Genomic DNA, 19069 nt, shown 5'->3' with positions numbered 1-19069 from the left:
TTCATACTATAAAATAATTTAAAAAAAATGGAATTCTAAGCAAATCTGCTAAATGAACTAGTGTAGCCCACAGCCATATGGCATAGCCAGATCAGGACCTAACATAAGGACAACTCCGAGTATGCTATTCTGTTCTTCTGAAATAGACTACATTTTCTTCATATCATGTTTCTTTAGACCGGTCTAAAATAAATCATGAATTTATTGTGATTGCGTAGACTATATTAAATAGATTTCTTAAGACTTAAAAAAAAAGTAGATGTTCCAAAGGTTTGCGTCAGTGGCTTGTAAGATGTGTGTGGAAGCCAGGAGATGCTAAACTTGGTTATGCTAATTAACAGTCAATTACTGTGAGCCTGGCAGTTATTTGCTTGACGGTCTCTGGCTGACAATTTCAGGACTGCCACAACCCTAGGTGGAATAGGGCTTACAACCACAAAAACGTCCTCCGTTTAGGCCTACCTACACTTTTCTAGACTGCCTCTTTAAATACTGTTGTCACTTTCTGTTGCATAATTCAACAAGCATGTCAATAGCAGGATACGCTCTGATTAAAAAATCAACACGCTCACTATAATCAGAGTGTTCACATTCGGAAATTTGTTTCATTTCAGCTCATCTAATTTGAAAACATTTCAACTGTATCAAATGATAACTTTTTTGTGTGTAATGCAAGTGCCGAGATGTGTTAAATCCCTGACGAAGCTTTAGCGTTCATATAGATTCACTGGAAAGACGATGAATTCCATTGAGCCCATTTCAGCCATTACCGGGGTGTGTTCGACAGGTCATTCCAAACATTTTCCCGGTCGTAACATTAACGGGGGGGACAACAGGTATGAAAGAGTATGATGAGTAGAATGAAAGCAATCAATCCAGCGAGATTGAAGTGAGAATTGGATTTGGCACCTCTCAAAAACACAGGACATAGATGGCTGAAAAAAGACAGATCCTAAGGTGGGCTGGGCATGCGAGTTGCTATTAGCACAGTGCCATCATCCATATATATGTGTCACTAATAGGTGATCAGTGACCATAAATGAAGCCAGAAAAAAACTTGGGACCCTAGATATAGCTTTTAACTGTGGTCTAATATTTGTTCCTTCTGAAATCAGGAAAATAACTCCTGGCCATGAAGAGGTGGCTGGTGACTTACTGATCCGTCTGACGCGCTGGCTCCCACTTTATCCCCCGTGGCGTTCCAGCACACCTCGAAGATGCCCCCCGTTCCCCTGTAGCTGTGAACTAAAGCACCCGTCTGTACGGACAGACAGATGGACAGACGGATGTGATCAGCAAAACATTGATAAACAGGAGAACTGGGGACAAGTCCATTTCAATCATGTTTTACATGCATCTCACTTAGGGCTGAATCCTTACTTGAGAATAGTTCGAACAAATCACCGGTTGAAATCAACGCATGATTCACGTGAAAGTCAGAGTTTTGCGCTCACATCTCAAGTTAGGATTTGGACCTAAATATTCAAACCCATGCATCGACCATCAGACCAGCCCTGCAATAAACAGTTGGTCTTGAGATGTGAATGACGTATGAGTGAGAAGAACGTGTGTGTGTGTGTGTGTGTGTCAGTTCGTGTCAGTCCATCCTGTACCTGTGTGTTCCAGATGTGGACACACTTGTCAAAGGAGCCACTGGCTAGGTGGCGCCCGTCGGGGCTGAAGGCCACACTGTAGACGGGCTCTTGGTGGCGGGTGAGCGTGTGGATGCACACGCCGCGCTCCACGTCCCACAGGCGCACAGTCGAGTCAAACGACGCACTGGGGGGGAGATGGAATAAGACTTTAGTGTCCATCTTGGAAAGGAAATTCATCTTTTGCTCTGCTCCTAACCTCCAAGACGCCACAGAAAAGCAGACACACTCTGGAGGGAGTACAGGGTCAGCCCCAGTGCAGCGCCCCGAAGCAATTTAGGAGAGTAAAGGAAGAGGAGGAGAGGAAAGAGAGAAAGGAAGAGAGGAAAGAGGGAGAGAAGAACCATTCATTCATTTGATTACAGTGACTATCCTGGGATCAGTTGGGGTAAACAGAACGTAACAGATTGAGAAGCATAGAATGAACATACATGACTCCATACTACATCACGTACAGATCCTAAATGCATTTGTTTTAGCCCAAACCCCAGAGGCATGCTGGGAGTTGGAGTGGTTCCTAGCCTTATATTACCTGGCCAGCATCAGATTGGCATTGGGGTTGTTGGTCCCAGGCCCCGTGGGGCTCCACTTGATGGTGTAGATCTCCTTACTGTGGGCCTGCAGGTCATGGACACACGAGTCCTGCTTCATACTCCAGATCTGATAGAGATGGAGGGGAGAGAGAGAAAGAGACGTGAGGACTCCAATCAATTATATGAACCGACTTGGGAAGAAAAGATTCTAGTTACGGCTTATAAACTACAGCCAAAAGTGGACCCCGATAACACTTATTTTGTACCGTTCCTACTCCGTGAAATTACATATTTGGCAGTAGTTAGGAAGTTGTGTGTGAGCTGTGTGTCCTGACCTTGAGTGTCATGTCGTCGGAGCAGGAGGCCAGCAGACTCCCCGTAGGATCCCACTTGATTGCGTTCACTTCATTCTAGAGGGAAAAGTCAAAGGGGTTATGAGGGAGGGAGGATACAAGGAAACTTGCGTGAACTTTATAACATGGGTAGTGCACAAACAGGGTGCACGTACAAAGGCACTTCCTGCAGTGATGTGACGAAACAGGATGGGCAAAAGCTTTCACCTATCCCCTATATTCAGATCAATGCGTTTGACCCAGAGGCTGCCACTTTAGACTACTGAGATGAATCAATGTCAGTCACAATGGCTGCGTTTACACAGGCAGGCTAATTCAGATCTTTTGACCAATCAGATATTTTGCAAATAACTGAACAAAAGATCAGAATTGGTCTGCCTGTTAACACAACCATTGTTAATGTGACGGGGAGAAGAGACTATCGAGATGCACCCAGGCCAGAGAGCCAGTCCAGTCTCAGGTCTTACCGTGTGTCCCTGGAAGGTCTTGACTGGCCGGTCCTGGCCCAGCTTACACACATGGATGCACATGTCCGTGCTGCAGGAGGCAAACGTGTTGTTGCTCTGCCAGTCCACGTCCAGGGCTGGCGCTGAGTGAAAGGGAAATTGCTGCTTGGCCTCCCCTGTGTGAGCATCCCAAATGATCGTGGTCTAAACGAGAGGAGGATACATTGTCAGAGCCTTTTCGTCATGTGCGTGACAAAATGACAATACCATAACATTGGAAAAAAACATCTGGTTTCTTCTATTCTTAGATGGCTTTCTCCACATACTCATTCCAGGGTTCTCTATTTTTTGATTATTTTTCGACATTGTAGAATAGTGAAGACATCAAAACTATGAAATGACACATGGAATCATGTAGTAATAGAGGTCAACCGATTATGATTTTTCAACACCGATAACGATTATTGGAGGACCAAAAAAGCCGATACCGATTAATTGGCAATTATTATTATAATATATACATGTAATAATGACAATTACAACAATACTGAATGAACACTTATTTTAACTTAATATAATACATAAATAAAATCAATTTAGTCTCAAATAAATAACGCAAAAACAAAGTGTTGGAGAAGGAAGTAAAAGTGCAATATGTGCCATGTAAAAAAAGCTAATGTTTAAGTTCCTTGCTCAGAACATATGAAAGCAGGTGGTTCCTTTTAACATGAGTCTTCAATATTCCCAGGTAAAGAGTTTTAGGTTGTAGTTATTATAGGACTATTTCTCTCTATACCATTTGCATTTCATATACCTTTGACTATTGGATGTTCTAATTAGGTACTTTAGTACTGCCAGCATAATCTCGGGAGTTGACAGCCTTGAAGTCATAAACAGAACAATGCTTGAAGCATTGCAAAGAGCTGCTGGCAAACGCAGTAAAGTGCTGTATGAATGAATGCTTACGAGCCTGCGGCTGCCTACCATCGCTCAGTCAGACTGCTATATCAAATCATAGACTTAATTATAATAACACAGACATAGGTCATTAATATGGTCGAATCCAGAAACTATAATTTCGAAAACAAAACGTTTCAGTGAAGTACGGAACCGTTGTGTATTTTATCTAACGGGTGGCATCCATAAGTCTAAATATTGCTGTTATATTGCACAACCTTCAATGTTAAGTCATAATTACGTAAAATTCTGGTAAATTAGTTCGGAACGAGCCAGGCGGCCCAAACTGTTGCATATACCTGGACTCTGCATGCAATGAACGCAAGAGAAGTGACAATTTCCCTAGTTTAAAATTGCCTGCTAACATGAATTTCTTTTAACTAAATATGCAGGTTTAAAAATATATACTTCTGTGTACTGATTTTAAGAAAGGCATTGATGTTTATGGTTAGGTACACATTGGTCCAACGACAGTGCTTTTTTCGCGAATGCGCTTTTGTTAAATCATCCCCCGCTTGGCGAAGTTGGCTGTCTTTGTTAGGAAGAAATAGTCTTCACACAGTTTGCAACCAGCCAAGTGGCCCAAACTGCTGCATATACCCTGACTCTGTTGCACAGAACGCAACAGAAGTGACAATTTCCCTAGTTAAAAGAATGTTAGCAGGCGATATTAACTAAATATGCAGGTTTAAAAATCTATACTTGTGTATTGATTTTAAGAAAAGGCGTTGATGTTTATGGTTAGGTACACATTGGTCCAACGACCGTGCTTTTTTCGCGAATGCACTTGTTAAAATCACCCATTCGGCGAAGTAGGCTGTGATTCAATGATAAATTAAACAGGCACCGCATCGATTATATGCAACGCAGAACAAGCTAGATAAACTAGTAATATCATAAACCATGTGTAGTTAACTAGTGATTATGTTAAGATTGATTGTTTTTTATAAGATACATTTAATGCTAGCTTAGCACCTTACCTTGGCTCCTTGCTGCACTCGCATAACAGGTAGTCAGCCTGCCATGCAGTCTCTTCGTGGAGTGCAATGTAATCGGCCATGATCGGTGTCCAAAAAATGCAGATTACCAATTGTTATGAAAACTTGAAATCGGACCTAAGTAAATCGGCCATTCCAATTAATCGGTCGACCTCTATGTAGTAACCAAAAAGGTGTTTAAACAAATCAAAATCTATTTTATATTCTTCAAAGTAGCCACCCTTTGCCTTGATGACAGCTTTGCACACTCTTGGCATTCTCTCAACCAGCTTCATGAGGTAGTCACCTGGAATGCATTTCAATTAACAGGTGTGCCTTATTAAAAGTTAATTTGTGTAATTTCTTTCCTTCTTAATGTGTTTGAGCAAATCACTTGTGTTGTGACAAAGTAGAGGTGGTATACAGAAGATCGCCCTATTTGGCAAAAGACCAAGTCCATATTATTGCAAAAACAGCTCAAATAAGCAAAGAGAAATGACAGTCCATCATTACTTTAAGACATAAATTTCAAGAACTTTGGGCGTATCTTCAAGTGCAGTCGCAAAAACCATCAAGCACTAATTTGAGATTTTTGGTTCGTACCGCCCTGTCTTTGTGAGACGCTGAACCGATGATCTACGCATGTGTGGTTCCCACCGTGAAGCATGGAGAAGGTGGTATGATGGTGCTTCGCTGGTGACACGGTCTGTGATTTATTTAGAATTTAAGGCACACTTAACCAGCATGGCTAATGACCCAAAACACACCTCCAGGCTGTGTAAGGGCTATTTGACCAAGAAGGAGAGTGATGTTCTGCATTCGATGACCTGGCCTCCACAATCACCTGACCTCAACCCAATTGAGATGGTTTGGGATGAGTTGGACCGCAGAGTGAAGGAAAAGTGCTCAGCATGTGGGAACTCCTTCAAGACGGTTGGAAAATCATTCCAGGTGAAGCTGGTTGAGAAATGCAAAGCTGTCATCCAACGCAAAGGGTGGCTACTTTGAAGAATCTCAACTATACTTTTTTAGTTACTACATGATTCCATGCGTTATGTCATTGTTTTGATGTCTTCATCGATGTAGAACATAAAGATAAAGATAAACACTGGAATGAGTAAGAGGGAGGGGTTGTTCTTAATGTTTTGTACACTCATGGTATTTTCACTATGAGTTCGGAATAATACTGTGAAATTGTTACAATTATGATAAAGCCCTTTTAGTGTAAGATTTGTTTGAAACGACCGCCTGAAAGTTCTGCCTGTTTTGGTGGGAAGGATTTTTGGCCTGCCAGTAAATTAGTTACATAGACCAATAAGAAAGAGAGTTCCAAACCTCTCAGCCAATAACAGCTAGTTTTCCCCTCCCACTCAGACAACAACCAGACAGTCCTAGCAAAAATCTTAATTGAGAAATTGCTATTTGCTAAGAAGCTATTTTTATTTTCAATGAAAATGGCCAAAAATAAACAATCACAGTAAGGCACTTGATATCAAATCCTTTCAGGGTAAACATTTTGATAAAATGTCTGCATTGGACCTTTAACACACAAACAATTATCTTACCTTATCTACTCCTGCACTGAGGATAAAGTTGCCTTTCTTATTCCATTTGAGGGCAAATATAGGACCTTTGTGCTGGCCCAAGGTACTGGCGAGGTTACCTGCAAAAAACATGTCATGGTGCTTGGTTAGCAAGAGAACAGTACTTTAGACCATCTGTGAATCTGTTTAGAAATGTTGAGATGTGAAAGTTCTGACATTAAAAAAAAGAGGCAATACGGAACTTTTGCCTTCGAGGTTGCTCTTGAGCCACACAAAGGGGTCCCCTAAATGGACAGAAATATTGTCCATAATGACCTAATTGGACAGAAAGCATCATTCCTCCCCTCGCCTGTGAGCAAAAGTTTATATTGTTCCCCTAAAACTAAGGATTCAAGCCAACATTTTACGTAAACAATTAGCATGCCCATTGTGTATCTTTAAATTGCTTACCGTCTTTAGTCCATATTCTGGCAAAGCCATCGTACGAGCCTGTGGCTAGCAGCGTACCCTCACTCTGAAAGATAGAAATTCCTCAGTTAGTAATTTTTGGGACCAAAACCAAACCTTTTCAATAACCTGTAGTTCTGAGTTTCTGTTGCACCCAAAATTAGGACAAAACATGGCACTGATCCTAACTTGAGATTTATGTGAATTACTCAAATCTTGGATTAAATCTCCTGATGACAAACATTTGAGAAAGTCCGTTTTTCCTACATCTCGAGTTGTGATTTGGCCAAAAGTACTTAAAAATGCTGGTTCAGTATCCTCCAGCAACTTGTAGATCAGGGAGAAATGACAGCCTGCTCTACTGTAAGTCTATATTCTGAGTAGCGGTAGTGAAAGCCCTGCATTTTCCATGGGAGGGAATGAAGCAGTCCCATATATCCGGTTGTGAAGCGCTGCCAGAGAATGCCTTTGGCAGCCGAGACACACACGCACACCAGAGTGTGTACACACACAGTCTGTCTGCCCCCACCCCTCAAACACACACACACACTCTCTCTCTCTCTCTAACCCACATTCCAGTCCAGTGAGGTGACGTCTTTGTTGCTGGGTACGTCCTGACCCCCCTCCCGTATGCAGTGTCTCAGCACCAGCTGGGTGGAGCTGCCTGTGCTGTTCTCACTCAGGTTCCAGATCCGCGCCGTTGAATCCCCAGACCTGCGCGCGCGCACATACACACACACACATACACACATGTTACACACTGTCGTCTAATGTGAAACTTCTTTGGCTGCTTGTCAGCCTAAAACATAGCAACATTAACCCTTTACACTCGTGGGAATTGGACTATAGCGATAGGGCTAAATTCAATCTTAAAATACATTCAGTGAAATGACAAGACTAATTCCTGGAAGATGTGGGGTAGGAGGCCACATAAGATAAAAAAAATTATGAGAGGACTAACTGGGGTCTCCAAGTGGCCACACACACACATCTCCAAAGTGTACGTAATTCCTAAGCATTTTCAATACACTTTTATGTCTAAAAGAAGAGTCTTCAACTAAAAGTAACTTTTTTTTTAGCTCTCCTAGCTGTGCCGTTGAGGAACTAGAGCAAGCACACTTGTAGTTGTTTCGTTTGGAATACAACCCTGCATCCCCAACATCACACAACTACTGTTGTTTACGCAATCCAAAAGCGGTCCATTTTAAATAGCAATCTGGATCAGGTGGGCATGATTTGAAAGCTTGCTCTATTGCCAACATGACTAGTTGAGTTATAAAATACGATCTTACAGTGTTAGGCTTTCACAAGGCGATTCAGAGAAACAGGTCGGAATTTTGGTGCGCATAGAAAAGAGTCATGAGTGCATTTCAGGTGCATTTGCTGCGTCACGTGTTCGACTCAATAAACCAACATCGGCTCATTCGGTTCGGAACAGAATCATTAAGCCTAGGCCTACTCACCAAACAGATGTCATGGCCGTAATTCATCACCATGCAACGTTCAATGTGGAATTGTTAATCCATTTAGAAAATCCCAAAGAACATGCAGAATAAACTAAATTGAACATCTGTCTGTGTATCCCTGAAAACATTGTCTTTCTACTCACCAAATTGAGCCTTGTTTTAAATAAATCACTCTTGAGGAGAGAGCTCGGACGTCATGTATAGCAGGTTACTGTACAGCCAATACGTTCCAATTTAGGCACTTACTAGTGCCCAAATCTTCAATTTTCAAACTGTATAAGGGTATGTGTGAAAAGGGCTAATAAAACACACTTCTCAGGATTAAATTAGATGCGAGAGTACATAAACCTGCCAAATATACACATGCTTTATCTTAAGTTTACCACCAACACTCTGTTGTAAACTTCCTTGATTAAGTTCTACTCATCAAAATGTAGGTCAACGCATACTAATCATGAAAACTGCCAATGCTATATGAAGGGGGATTTTACTTTATGAACAATAAGCATTTATCTTTAGGCTGTCTTACTCTAGAAACAGGGATAGAGAAGTAGAAGGAGAGGGAGACAGTGAGTGATAGGAGGGTGAGAGAAAAGGAGAGAGGAGTAGGAGAGAAGGAGACACACAGTGAAACCAAAAGAGAGAGAAAGAGAAGTTAGAAAGAGAAAAGAAACAGAAGGATAAAGGAGTCGGTTCTGTACCCTGAGGCGAGCAGGTCATTGACAGGGTTCCAGGCACAGATGAACACCTCGGACTCGTGCCCTCGCAGCACCATGGCCTTGTTCTGGGGAATCTCAACATCCCCGTCCACCTCCATCATGTCTGCATGGTGGTCTGGAGGGGGAGAGGATGGAATACACCATAGAGTTAGATAGAGGACTCAACTTTGTATCAAGCGGATTATATCCATCTTGTCCGCTTACCATCACATTGAGGTCTTGGGCTGCCCCCTAAATCTCCTAAATGTGCACTTGGACATTCCCTGATCATCTTTTAAAAGTGTGGGATTGATGTAAGCATTGGCTGAAGGGAGTTTCGACCACTTAAAATGCATGACGGAAGAAACGTCAAGATTTTCATTGGTCAGGCTTGTCGAGTAGCAGCTAAACCTATGCTAGTGTTAGTAGGAATGATGGAGAGGAAAAGGTAAAACAATCTCCATCATCAGTTGTGCTTAAACACAAGGAGGTGATTATGTAGGTCTATGTATTGTAAATAATTTGTACTGTTTTTCATTTGTACTGTCCAATCTTAATTCAATTCCCTCTTCCAATAAATTCCTTTTAATTAAATTCAAATTCCAGGTCAGTCTTTGAATTCAGAGACAATTCAAGTCCTCAATTCCAATCCTCCCAATTCCAATGTTAGGTGAATTCAATTTCTAGTTCAATATTATCCCCAAGAATTCCCCAAATTCCAATTTGATTTCAATTCCCTCAGGTCTTCAGGCCGATAATGTCAATGTTCAGACAGCTTCGCTATACTAGAAATATACAAAATCAGTTGAAATTATTTCAAACAAATCCTGCAGTAAATTTTTGATACTAAGTGCATTAATTTAATTAACTGAGTAAATGTTTTTACAATTACAATTCAACAAGTTAATAAAAAATGGAATTGGAATTTCAAATAAAATTGGATTTGATCCCAGCTCTGGTTATGATATCATGTTAACTATTACGAAAGGGAAAAAAAGTCTAAAATTCAACAAAAATAAAAAAGGAGGTGTCATAATGAAAGGTTCTGCTCACTTGCTAAGGCGTGGGCGCCATTCTCCTCGCCGTTGGCAGCGGTTCCACCCTCTCCATTCTTGGTGCTGCCGGGCTGGGGGCCCTGGGTGCCACTGGCGCTGCCAGCCCCGGCTGCCTGCTGATGGGCCAGCTTTTCCCGGTAGGCCTGCTGCCGCGTCTGCACCACATCGGGCATCACAGCGTCGATCAGAGACAGCGACTCGATGGGCCTCCCGTCAAACAGAGTGCCATCCTGGATGACACGATACAGGGGTTGCAGCATTAGCTTTCAGAAATCTGCATTTTCAAAACGCTGACCGTCAAAAAAATCTGGGATTTAATCTGCATTTCATATAGGAATGGGCATTTGGCCTTTGACTGTACTCGCATGAGCTATTTTTAGAACAAGGAAAACAATGTGCACATTATTTATCTATATGCCAACAGTGCGTAACAATGCCTAATTTATCAAAAAACCATTACAGATAACGAATCCTTATTGCTAAATTGCCTCATTTATCCATTTAACATTATTTTTATGAAACTGTAACTGGTTATATTATATCGTGGAACATAATCTTCAAAGTGGCGGCAGCTAGCCTAGTGGTTGGGCCAGTAAACGAAAGGTTTCTGGATCGAATCCCAGAGCTGACAAGGTAAAAATCTGTCGTTCTGCCCTTGAGCAAGGCAGTTTTAACCCTGTGTTCCCTGGGTGCCAAAGACGTGGATGTCGATTCTGGCAGCCCCAAACACACCTCTTTGATTCAGAGGGGTTGAAATTAAGACACATTTCGCATTAACGCAGGATTATACGTTTTTCACACAGAAAAGTACAAATTCGGCAAAATTTTGTCATGAATTTTTACAATAGCCAACTTTGACTTTGTGGCTGTAGTGATAAGAAGTAGCCTGAGAGGAAAATTACGCAGTTATTCCAAAACTGCAGCTTGTTGTGGGAACACATTTCCCTACTTCAACCAGTCCATTTAGAATTTGTGCAAAAAAATGTAGCTTGTTTATCCCATCAGTTAAATACAGTTTTATACGCATTTATTTCTGTAGTCGCACTCAGCACTTCTGTGTAAAGGGCGCGGTCGGATGGCAAACGAGTTAGTGAGACAGAGGAGAAAGGGAATTTAGCGAGCAGAACCGTGTGATGCCTGGCCTGGTTTATTTTTTGTTGTGTACCACAAATGCACATGTACAAATGTCACACTAGAATCAAAGCAAATGAACGTCGTCTTCAAGACAACGTTGACCAAATCATTTACAGTATTGTAAAAAAAAATGATCTCCGGGTTAAATATTGAGTTGTGACATCAGTTTGAGTACTCATGCCCATTCCTAGTTTCACATTGAAAGTCAAGTGTTTTTTTTGTTGCTTCAATCGAGTGATACAGGGCGTGCAACTCTAGTTTTTCGTCACACAAAATGCATGAGGCAGAAAACCGTTTTCATCAATGACAACAGAAGTGCTAATCTATTTGGCTACCAGCCACACAAGTAAATTAGCGTACAAAGAAAAAGGTATTTTTTTCAAAAACTATGCATATTTTTTAAATGTTTATAATAGAAAGAATGTAGCCAGCTACATTTCCTAATGTTTTGTTTGAAGTTAATCTTGCATTTTAAATTTGCGACTGGAGAAAAAAAAATAATAATACACAGGACGAAAGTACCAGAGAAAAGTAACCTACACATCAGTCAGAGCGCTGTCTGGTGGTTCAATGACAAGAGCAAATATAGTTAATCCCAGTGGAGAAGTGCAACTGAATTTTCAATAGGAAGCACTTTAGATATCCGTTTACAAAATGAAGCAAGAACTTTTCTATATTTTAACGTTCCTTTTCTGTGTAAAAAACGCACCATCCTGCATTAACGCGACCCGAGACATGTGTTAGGGTTTCAACACAGCAGTTGCCATTGACCAGTGATACAGGTTCAGAAACGTTTTCATTAAGAAAGGGGAATTCCACTCAAAAGTTCAAATTTGATGTTTTTTTCTTAATCTTTTAATATTTAAACAGATATGTCTAACATAGGGCTGGGCGATATTTTAAACCATTTCTTGCACTTTTGTTATAATTTCCACACTGTGCCATGCAGGGCTGCATGATATGCATGATATAGTGGGCAGGGAGCTCCTTGAATGCATTTATTTCTTTATTATTGAATGATTAAAACATACTTGCCGTAAAGCCACTCAACAACTACATCACATTAGTCATCTAACAGACTCCCATCCAGAGCGACACACACAAGCAACCAGGGTCAACGCCCTGTTCAAGGGCACGTCGGCAGATCTCCCACAAGGTCAAAAAACGGGGACCTGAACCAGTGCTCCATCAGCCACCGGCCTAAGCTCCCAACCACCAGCCCTCCAAGACCCCTTCCCCCCACAGATCTCCAAGAGCTGCCCCTCAACCATTCGAGACCCCCCTCCCTCCAATCAGATATTTTTTTTTCAATTTCTCCACCCCCCTATTACACCAACAAAATGAACAAAAGAGAGAGAAAAAACAGAAAACAACAATGCAAAAAAAACAACAAAGATATCAAGGACAACAAAAATCATAACAGCAAGGCCAACTGAATATGTTTGAGTGCATGTATGGCACTATTTACCTATGTGTCCGTGTATGTGCAGATTTGAATGAGAGTGTATGTATATGCATGTGTACAAACACCAGCACAGCATCAGCCTCAGGCAAACAGGCATTAGCTGTAAAAACACTGTCCCACACCGTTCATTCAAACTTAAGTTTTGTTTTAGACTTCATTTTTTTTATACTCATCTTTGACCGTCATTCTATCCCCCACCCAAGCAGGGTAGCCTAGTGGTTAGAGTGTTGGACTAGTAACCGGAAGGTTGCAAGTTCAAACCCCCGAGCTGACAAGGTACAAATCTGTCGTTCTGCCCCTGAACAGGCAGTTAACCCACTGTTCCTAGGCCGTCATTGAAAATAAGAATTTGTTCTTAACTGACTTGCCTAGTTAAATAATGCTAAAATAAAAAAAAATTAAACTCCACTCCCACTCGTCTCCAATTCCACATCCCAGCCCTCAGCTTCCTTCAGATCTCTCACCCTCTTCGGATTTTTACGCACCATATATCTTTCAACTATGCTGTGATGTTTGACATAATCGAATAGAATCCAAAGACAGCGAGTTGAAGATAAATACTTATACTAAGAGTATTAGTATATTATTAATTGACTGATCCGGTCTCTCCAGATCTCCCAACAGCACTATTTAGAGGGACAATTTTAGATCAATGTTCTGCATTGTCAGCCATTCCTGAACCTGAGACCAGAAACAGGCTACCTGAGGGCAATACCAAAATAAATGGTCTATTGATTCTGTATCCTCACAACAAAATCTGCAGAGCTTCGATGATTGAATGCCCCAAATATTCAACATTATGTTGAAATTCTTATTATGTTGGAATTCTATATAATAATTTTATCTGAAAAGCACAAAGTCTTGAATCTTGGGTAGTTTTATAAACTCAGCAACAACAACAAAAAAGTCCCTTTTTCAGGACACTGTCTTTCAAAGATCATTTGTAAAAATCCAAATAACTTCACAGATCTTCATTGTAAAGGGTTTAACCTGTTGTGTGTAGGGGGCAGTAACCCAAATTAAACTGCCTATTTCTCAGGCCCAGAAGCTAAAATATGCATATAATTGTCAGATTAGGATAGAAAACTCTATAAAGTTTCCAAAACTGTCAAAATATTGTCGGTGAGTATAACAGAACTGATATTGCTGGCGAAAACCTGAGGAAAATCCAACTAGGAAGTGCCTCTTATTTTGAAAACTCCCTGTTCCATTGCATGCCTTCCCTCCATTTAAAGGGATATCAACCAGATTTTTTTCCTTCCACATGGTGTGAACAGTCTTTAGACATAGTTGCAGGCTTTTATTCTGAAAAATGAGCGAGAATGATCACATTGCGTCAGTGAATGGCTGGGTGCCAGCAGAGTTTTGCATGCACAAAAAAAGACATTGCAGTCAGTGTTCTGCCATGGCCAGCAAAGAGCCCGGATCTCAATCCCATTGAGCACATCTGGGACCTCTAATGAAACTGATTTACTTTCCTATTTATGCTATTTTTATTCCTCTGCCAGTTTTGATCCTTTATATTGGGCAGACAGACCAGTTCCCTACATCCTACCTGCCTCCTACCTGCTTGGGGTAACGCTGTAATAAATTGGTTGTACTCTTGGATTGAGCAGACATTCCCATACAATTCTGATAACTCTACCATTCCAATTTACAATATCCTTTAAAAACAAAATACCCTTTTCAAACATCTTTCCCATAAATACAGGTATTTTATCAACCAGCACGTTTAAGTTCAGCCATAATATTTGTTGTGCATTGTTGTTTGACATGAAAATGAATGAAATATTGACAGGATAGGAACCAAAGTGTTGGTCAATTTTTCCAGGGGACCGTAATGAGATGTTCTTAACCCATGTAGCTAACATATGTTTCACCTATTCTTCTCTGATTTAAGAAATTGTTGCACAAACAATATGCTTATCTAGGCCTACACCAGCACTGGTACCAGGCTGTATTAGCTTTATACATTTGTTCTGAGTATATTTAGCAAGCAAGCTAGCTAGCCAGCTAACTAGCGATTAGCATCTAAAAATATTTATTTTAGTCACAAATGGCTAAGAAAATACAAACTAGCAGATAGTGTATCTTACTGTCTGCAAACTACTATTAGTTTGTGTAATTATAGAACACATGAAAAGCAGCAGAGTTTTCACCAACATCTTGTTCCATCTATCTGACCATGCAGACTGCCGAGTGAACGGCAAGAAAGTGTCCGTGACTCCGCGGTCGAACATCTACTCTCTCGTGTGACAGGGGGCAGGGCTTTGTATTTGGAAGTGGCATGCAGCAGGAGGGAGAAAGACTCAACTAGCAAACGGAGTGAATTATAAAAACAGACATTATACCTGCCTGAGTTGCGTATCACATTTAACTAACCAAACATTGAAATACCGTTGTAGATTGTAAAGTAAAACCCCAAACCGGTCCATGCATCAATCCCGGTATATAGCAAAATGTGGTATACCACTCGGTGAGTTTGGGGTACAGTCAGTAAATAGGAAAGTTAGCGTTGTGGGTACTGACCTCATTGATGCTGACCTCTGCCTCCACGTACTGCAGGCCCTTCTGGATGATTGAGATGAGGGCAGCAGGGGGAACCAGGGCTCCGTTGATATTGGACTGGCTGATGTGGCTTTCTATGCCAAAGGTGAACGCCGAGTGGGAGAAGCCTGGCAGAAGGATGGGGCGAGAGGAAGGGGAAAATGAGTTGCACACCACTGTCCTTCAAATCACCACACCACTGCGTCACTATGTTTACATTCACCTTGCAGAGTTTACACTGCGGGCAAAACTGGTTGAAATGATGTCATAATAATGTAATTTCAACCAATGTCTGGTTGTAATAAACATGTCAACTGGCTTTGCCCGCTGGGCAGCACTCAGTTAAGATTCATTTTGGGGATTATGGTAGCTGAATTGTTTGCGATATTAAGCATTTTCCCTGGATTTAAGCTAGACCATTTGCAGATCTGATAAGAAAAATGTATTGCTTTCCAAAATAGTTCAAAAAACTATTTTCAAAAGGGTGAGACACTTATTTCCGGAACCGACTCAGCACAATGTAAATCGGTAGCTGACTCTATAACCACTCCTATCTGTCATATTTTTTTATTTATCTGAGACTATAGGAAAGTCTTTGTCCTAAGGCATGGAGGGAAGCCAAAGTAATTCCGTTACCCAAGAGTGGTAAAGCGGCCTTTACTGGTTAAAACAGCAGACCTATAAGCTTGCTGCCAGCTCTTAAAAACATTACAAACCAAATACAAACACTATTTCTCTGTAAACAAATTAACGAAAGACTTTCAGCATCCTTATAGAGAAGGGCACTCAACATGTACTGCACTGATACAAATGACTGATGATTGGTTGAAAGAAATTGATAATAAAAAGATTGTGGGAGCGGTGCTGTTAGATTTCAGTGCAGCCTTTGATAATATTGACCATAACCTGTTGTTGAAAAAAGGTGTGTGTTATGGCTTTTCAACCTCAGTTCTGATTCCACAATTTGGCAATCTAATAGAACTCAAAGGGTTTTCTTTAATGTGAAGTGTGGTGTACCGCAGGGCAGCTCTCTAGGCCCTCTATTCTATTTTTACCAATGCCTGTCACTGGCATTAAACAAAGCATGTGTGCCCATGTATGCTGATGATTCAACCATATATGCATCAGCAACCACAGCTAATGAAGTCACTGAAACCCTTAAAAGAGTGGCAGTCTGTTTTGGAATGGGTGGTCAGTAATAAACTAGTCCTGAACATCTCTAAAACTAAGAGCATTGTATTTGGTACAAAGCATTCCTTATGTGCTATACCACAGCTGAATCTGGTAATCAATGGTGTGGCTGTTGAACAAGTTGAGGAGACTAACTTACTTGGCGTTACCTTACACTGTAAACTGTCATGGTCATAAAATATAGATTGAATGGTTGCAAAGACGGGGAGAGGTCTGGCAGTAATAAAGACATGCTCTGCTTTTTTGACACCACACTCCAAAAAGCAAGTTCTGCAGGCTCTAGTTTTGTCTAATCTTGATTATTGTCCAGTCGTGTGGTCCAGTGGTGCAAGGAAAGACCTAGTTATGCTGCAGCTGGCCCAGAACAGAGCAGCACATTTTGCTCTTAATTGTAATCAGAGGGCTGATATAGATACTATGCATGCCAGTCTCTTGGCTAAGAGTTGAGGAGAGACTGACTATCACTTCTTTTTACAAGAAGGTAAATTCAATTGATTGGACATGATTTGGAAAGGTACACACTAGAGGTCGACCGATTATGATTTTTCAACGCCGATACTGATTATTGGAGGACCAAAGAAGCCGATACCGATTAATTTGTCAATTTTCTTATTTGTAATAATGACAATTACAACAATACTGAATTAACACTTATTTTAACTCAATATAAAACATCAATAAAATCAATTTAGCCTCAAATAAATAATGAAACGTTCAATTTGGTTTAAATAATGCAAAAACAAAGTTTGAGAAGAAAGTAATATGTGCCATGTAAAAATGTCTGCCATGTAAAATATGTGCCATGTAAAAAAGCGTTTAAGTTCCTTGCTCAGAATGTGAGAACATATGAAAGTTGGTGGTTCCTTTTAACATGAGACTTCAATATTCCAAGGTAAGAGGTTTTAGGTTGTAGTTAATATAGTATTTATAGGACTATTTCTCTCTATACCATTTGTATTTCATATACCTTTGACTATTGGACGTTCTTCTAGGCACTATAGTATTGCCAGTGTAACAGTATAGCTTCCGTACCTCTCCTTGCCCCTACCTGGGCTCGAACTAGGAACACAGACAACAGCCACACTCAAAGCATCGTTACCCATCGCTCCACAAAAGCCGCGGCCCTTGCAGCGCAAGGGGAATAACTACTCCAAAAATCTAAAAGCAAATGATGTTTGAAACAGTATTAGCGCACACCCAGCTAACTAGCTAGCCATTTCACATTGGTTACACCAGCCATTAGGCTGATAGGCTTGAAGTCATAAACAGCGCTGTGCTTGCGAAGACCTGCTGGCAAAACGCACGAAAGTGCTGTTTGAATGAATGATTACGGGCCTGCTGCTGCTCAGTCAGACTGCTCTATCAAATCAGACTTAATTATAACATAATAACACGCAGAAATACGAGCCTTTGGTCGTTAATATGATCGAATCCAGAAACTATCATTTCGAAAACAAAACGTTTATTATTTCAGTGAAATACGGAACCGTTCAGGAATTTATCTAAAGGGTGGCATCCCTAAATCTAAATATTCTTGTTACATTGCACAACCTTCAATGTATGTCATAATTCAAATTCTGGCAAATTAGTTTGCAATGAGCCAGGCAGCCCAATCGGTTGCATATACCCTGACTCTGCGTGCAATGAACGCAAGAGAAATGACACAATTTCACCTGGTTAATATTGCCTGCTAAACTGGATCAGTAGTTATAACTAGTAATTATGATTGATTGTTTTTTATAAGGTAAGTTTAATGCTAGCTAGCAATTTACCTTGGCTTCTACTACATTTGTGTAATAGGCAGGCTACCCGTGGAGTGCAATGGGTAGAGCGTTGGACTAGTTAACTGTGCGGTTGCAAGATTGGAACCCCTGAGCTGACAAGGTGAAAACTTGTCATTTTGCCCCTGAACAAGGCAGTTAACCCACAGTTCATAGGCAGTCATTGAAAATAAGAATGTGTCCTTAACTGACTTGCCTAGTTAAATAAAAAGGTATAAAAATAAATAGTTAGAAATCGGTGCCCAAAAATACCGATTTCTGATTGTTATGAAAACTTGAAATCGGCCCAAATTAAAATCGGCCATTCCGATTAATCGGTCGACCTCTAGTACACACCTGTCAGAGCAAAAACGTAAGGAATTGTCCGTAGAGCTCAAAAAGAGAATTGTGTCAAGGCACAGATCTGGGGAAGGGTACCAAAAAGATTCTGCAGCATTGAAGAACCCCAAGAACACGCTGGTCTCAAAATCATTCCTAAATGGAAGGAGGAACTGCTGGCCGCCCAGCCAAACTAAGCAATTGGGGGAGAATGGCTTTGGTCATCTTCCTGACCAAACTTCCCTGACCAAGAATCCAATGGTTACTGACAGAGCAACTCTGTGGAGATGGGAGAACCTTCCAGAAGGACAACCATCTCTGCAGCCCTCCACCAATCAGGCCTTTATGGTAGAGTGGCCAGACGGAAGCTACTCAGTAAAAGGCAAACCTGGCACCTTCCATACTGTGAAGCATCATGCCGTGGGGATGATTTTCAGCGGCAGGGACAGGGAGACTAGTCAGGATCGAGGGAAACATGAACGGAGCGAAGTACAGAAAGATCCTT

General features: G+C 41.1%; 1 protein-coding gene across 4 annotated transcripts in view; it reads right to left on the bottom strand.

Moving 5' to 3' along the window:
• The window catches only part of LOC139386817 (F-box-like/WD repeat-containing protein TBL1XR1), a 36033-nt gene that overhangs the window by 5586 nt on the left and 11378 nt on the right, over window positions 1-19069 (bottom strand). For 3 of the 4 annotated variants that reach the window (XM_071132632.1, XM_071132634.1, XM_071132635.1), the window contains exons 4-14: window positions 15257-15402; window positions 10127-10358; window positions 9077-9209; window positions 7482-7623; window positions 6913-6976; window positions 6484-6581; window positions 3006-3188; window positions 2521-2595; window positions 2185-2312; window positions 1614-1779; window positions 1157-1258 (exon numbers count right to left, since the gene is read on the bottom strand). In XM_071132632.1, the coding sequence (XP_070988733.1) occupies window positions 1157-1258; window positions 1614-1779; window positions 2185-2312; window positions 2521-2595; window positions 3006-3188; window positions 6484-6581; window positions 6913-6976; window positions 7482-7623; window positions 9077-9209; window positions 10127-10358; window positions 15257-15402 (1469 nt within the window). Of the gene's footprint in view, window positions 1-1156; window positions 1259-1613; window positions 1780-2180; window positions 2313-2520; window positions 2596-3005; window positions 3189-6483; window positions 6582-6912; window positions 6977-7481; window positions 7624-9076; window positions 9210-10126; window positions 10359-15256; window positions 15403-19069 lie in introns of those variants that run through there. The other variant, XM_071132636.1, reaches the window with a different exon arrangement.

This window comes from Oncorhynchus clarkii, chromosome 28, assembly GCF_045791955.1.
Source record: "Oncorhynchus clarkii lewisi isolate Uvic-CL-2024 chromosome 28, UVic_Ocla_1.0, whole genome shotgun sequence".
Lineage (NCBI taxonomy): Eukaryota > Metazoa > Chordata > Actinopteri > Salmoniformes > Salmonidae > Oncorhynchus > Oncorhynchus clarkii.
The sequence above is the reverse complement of the archived record's forward strand: the minus strand, read 5'-3'. Positions and strand labels throughout refer to the sequence as shown.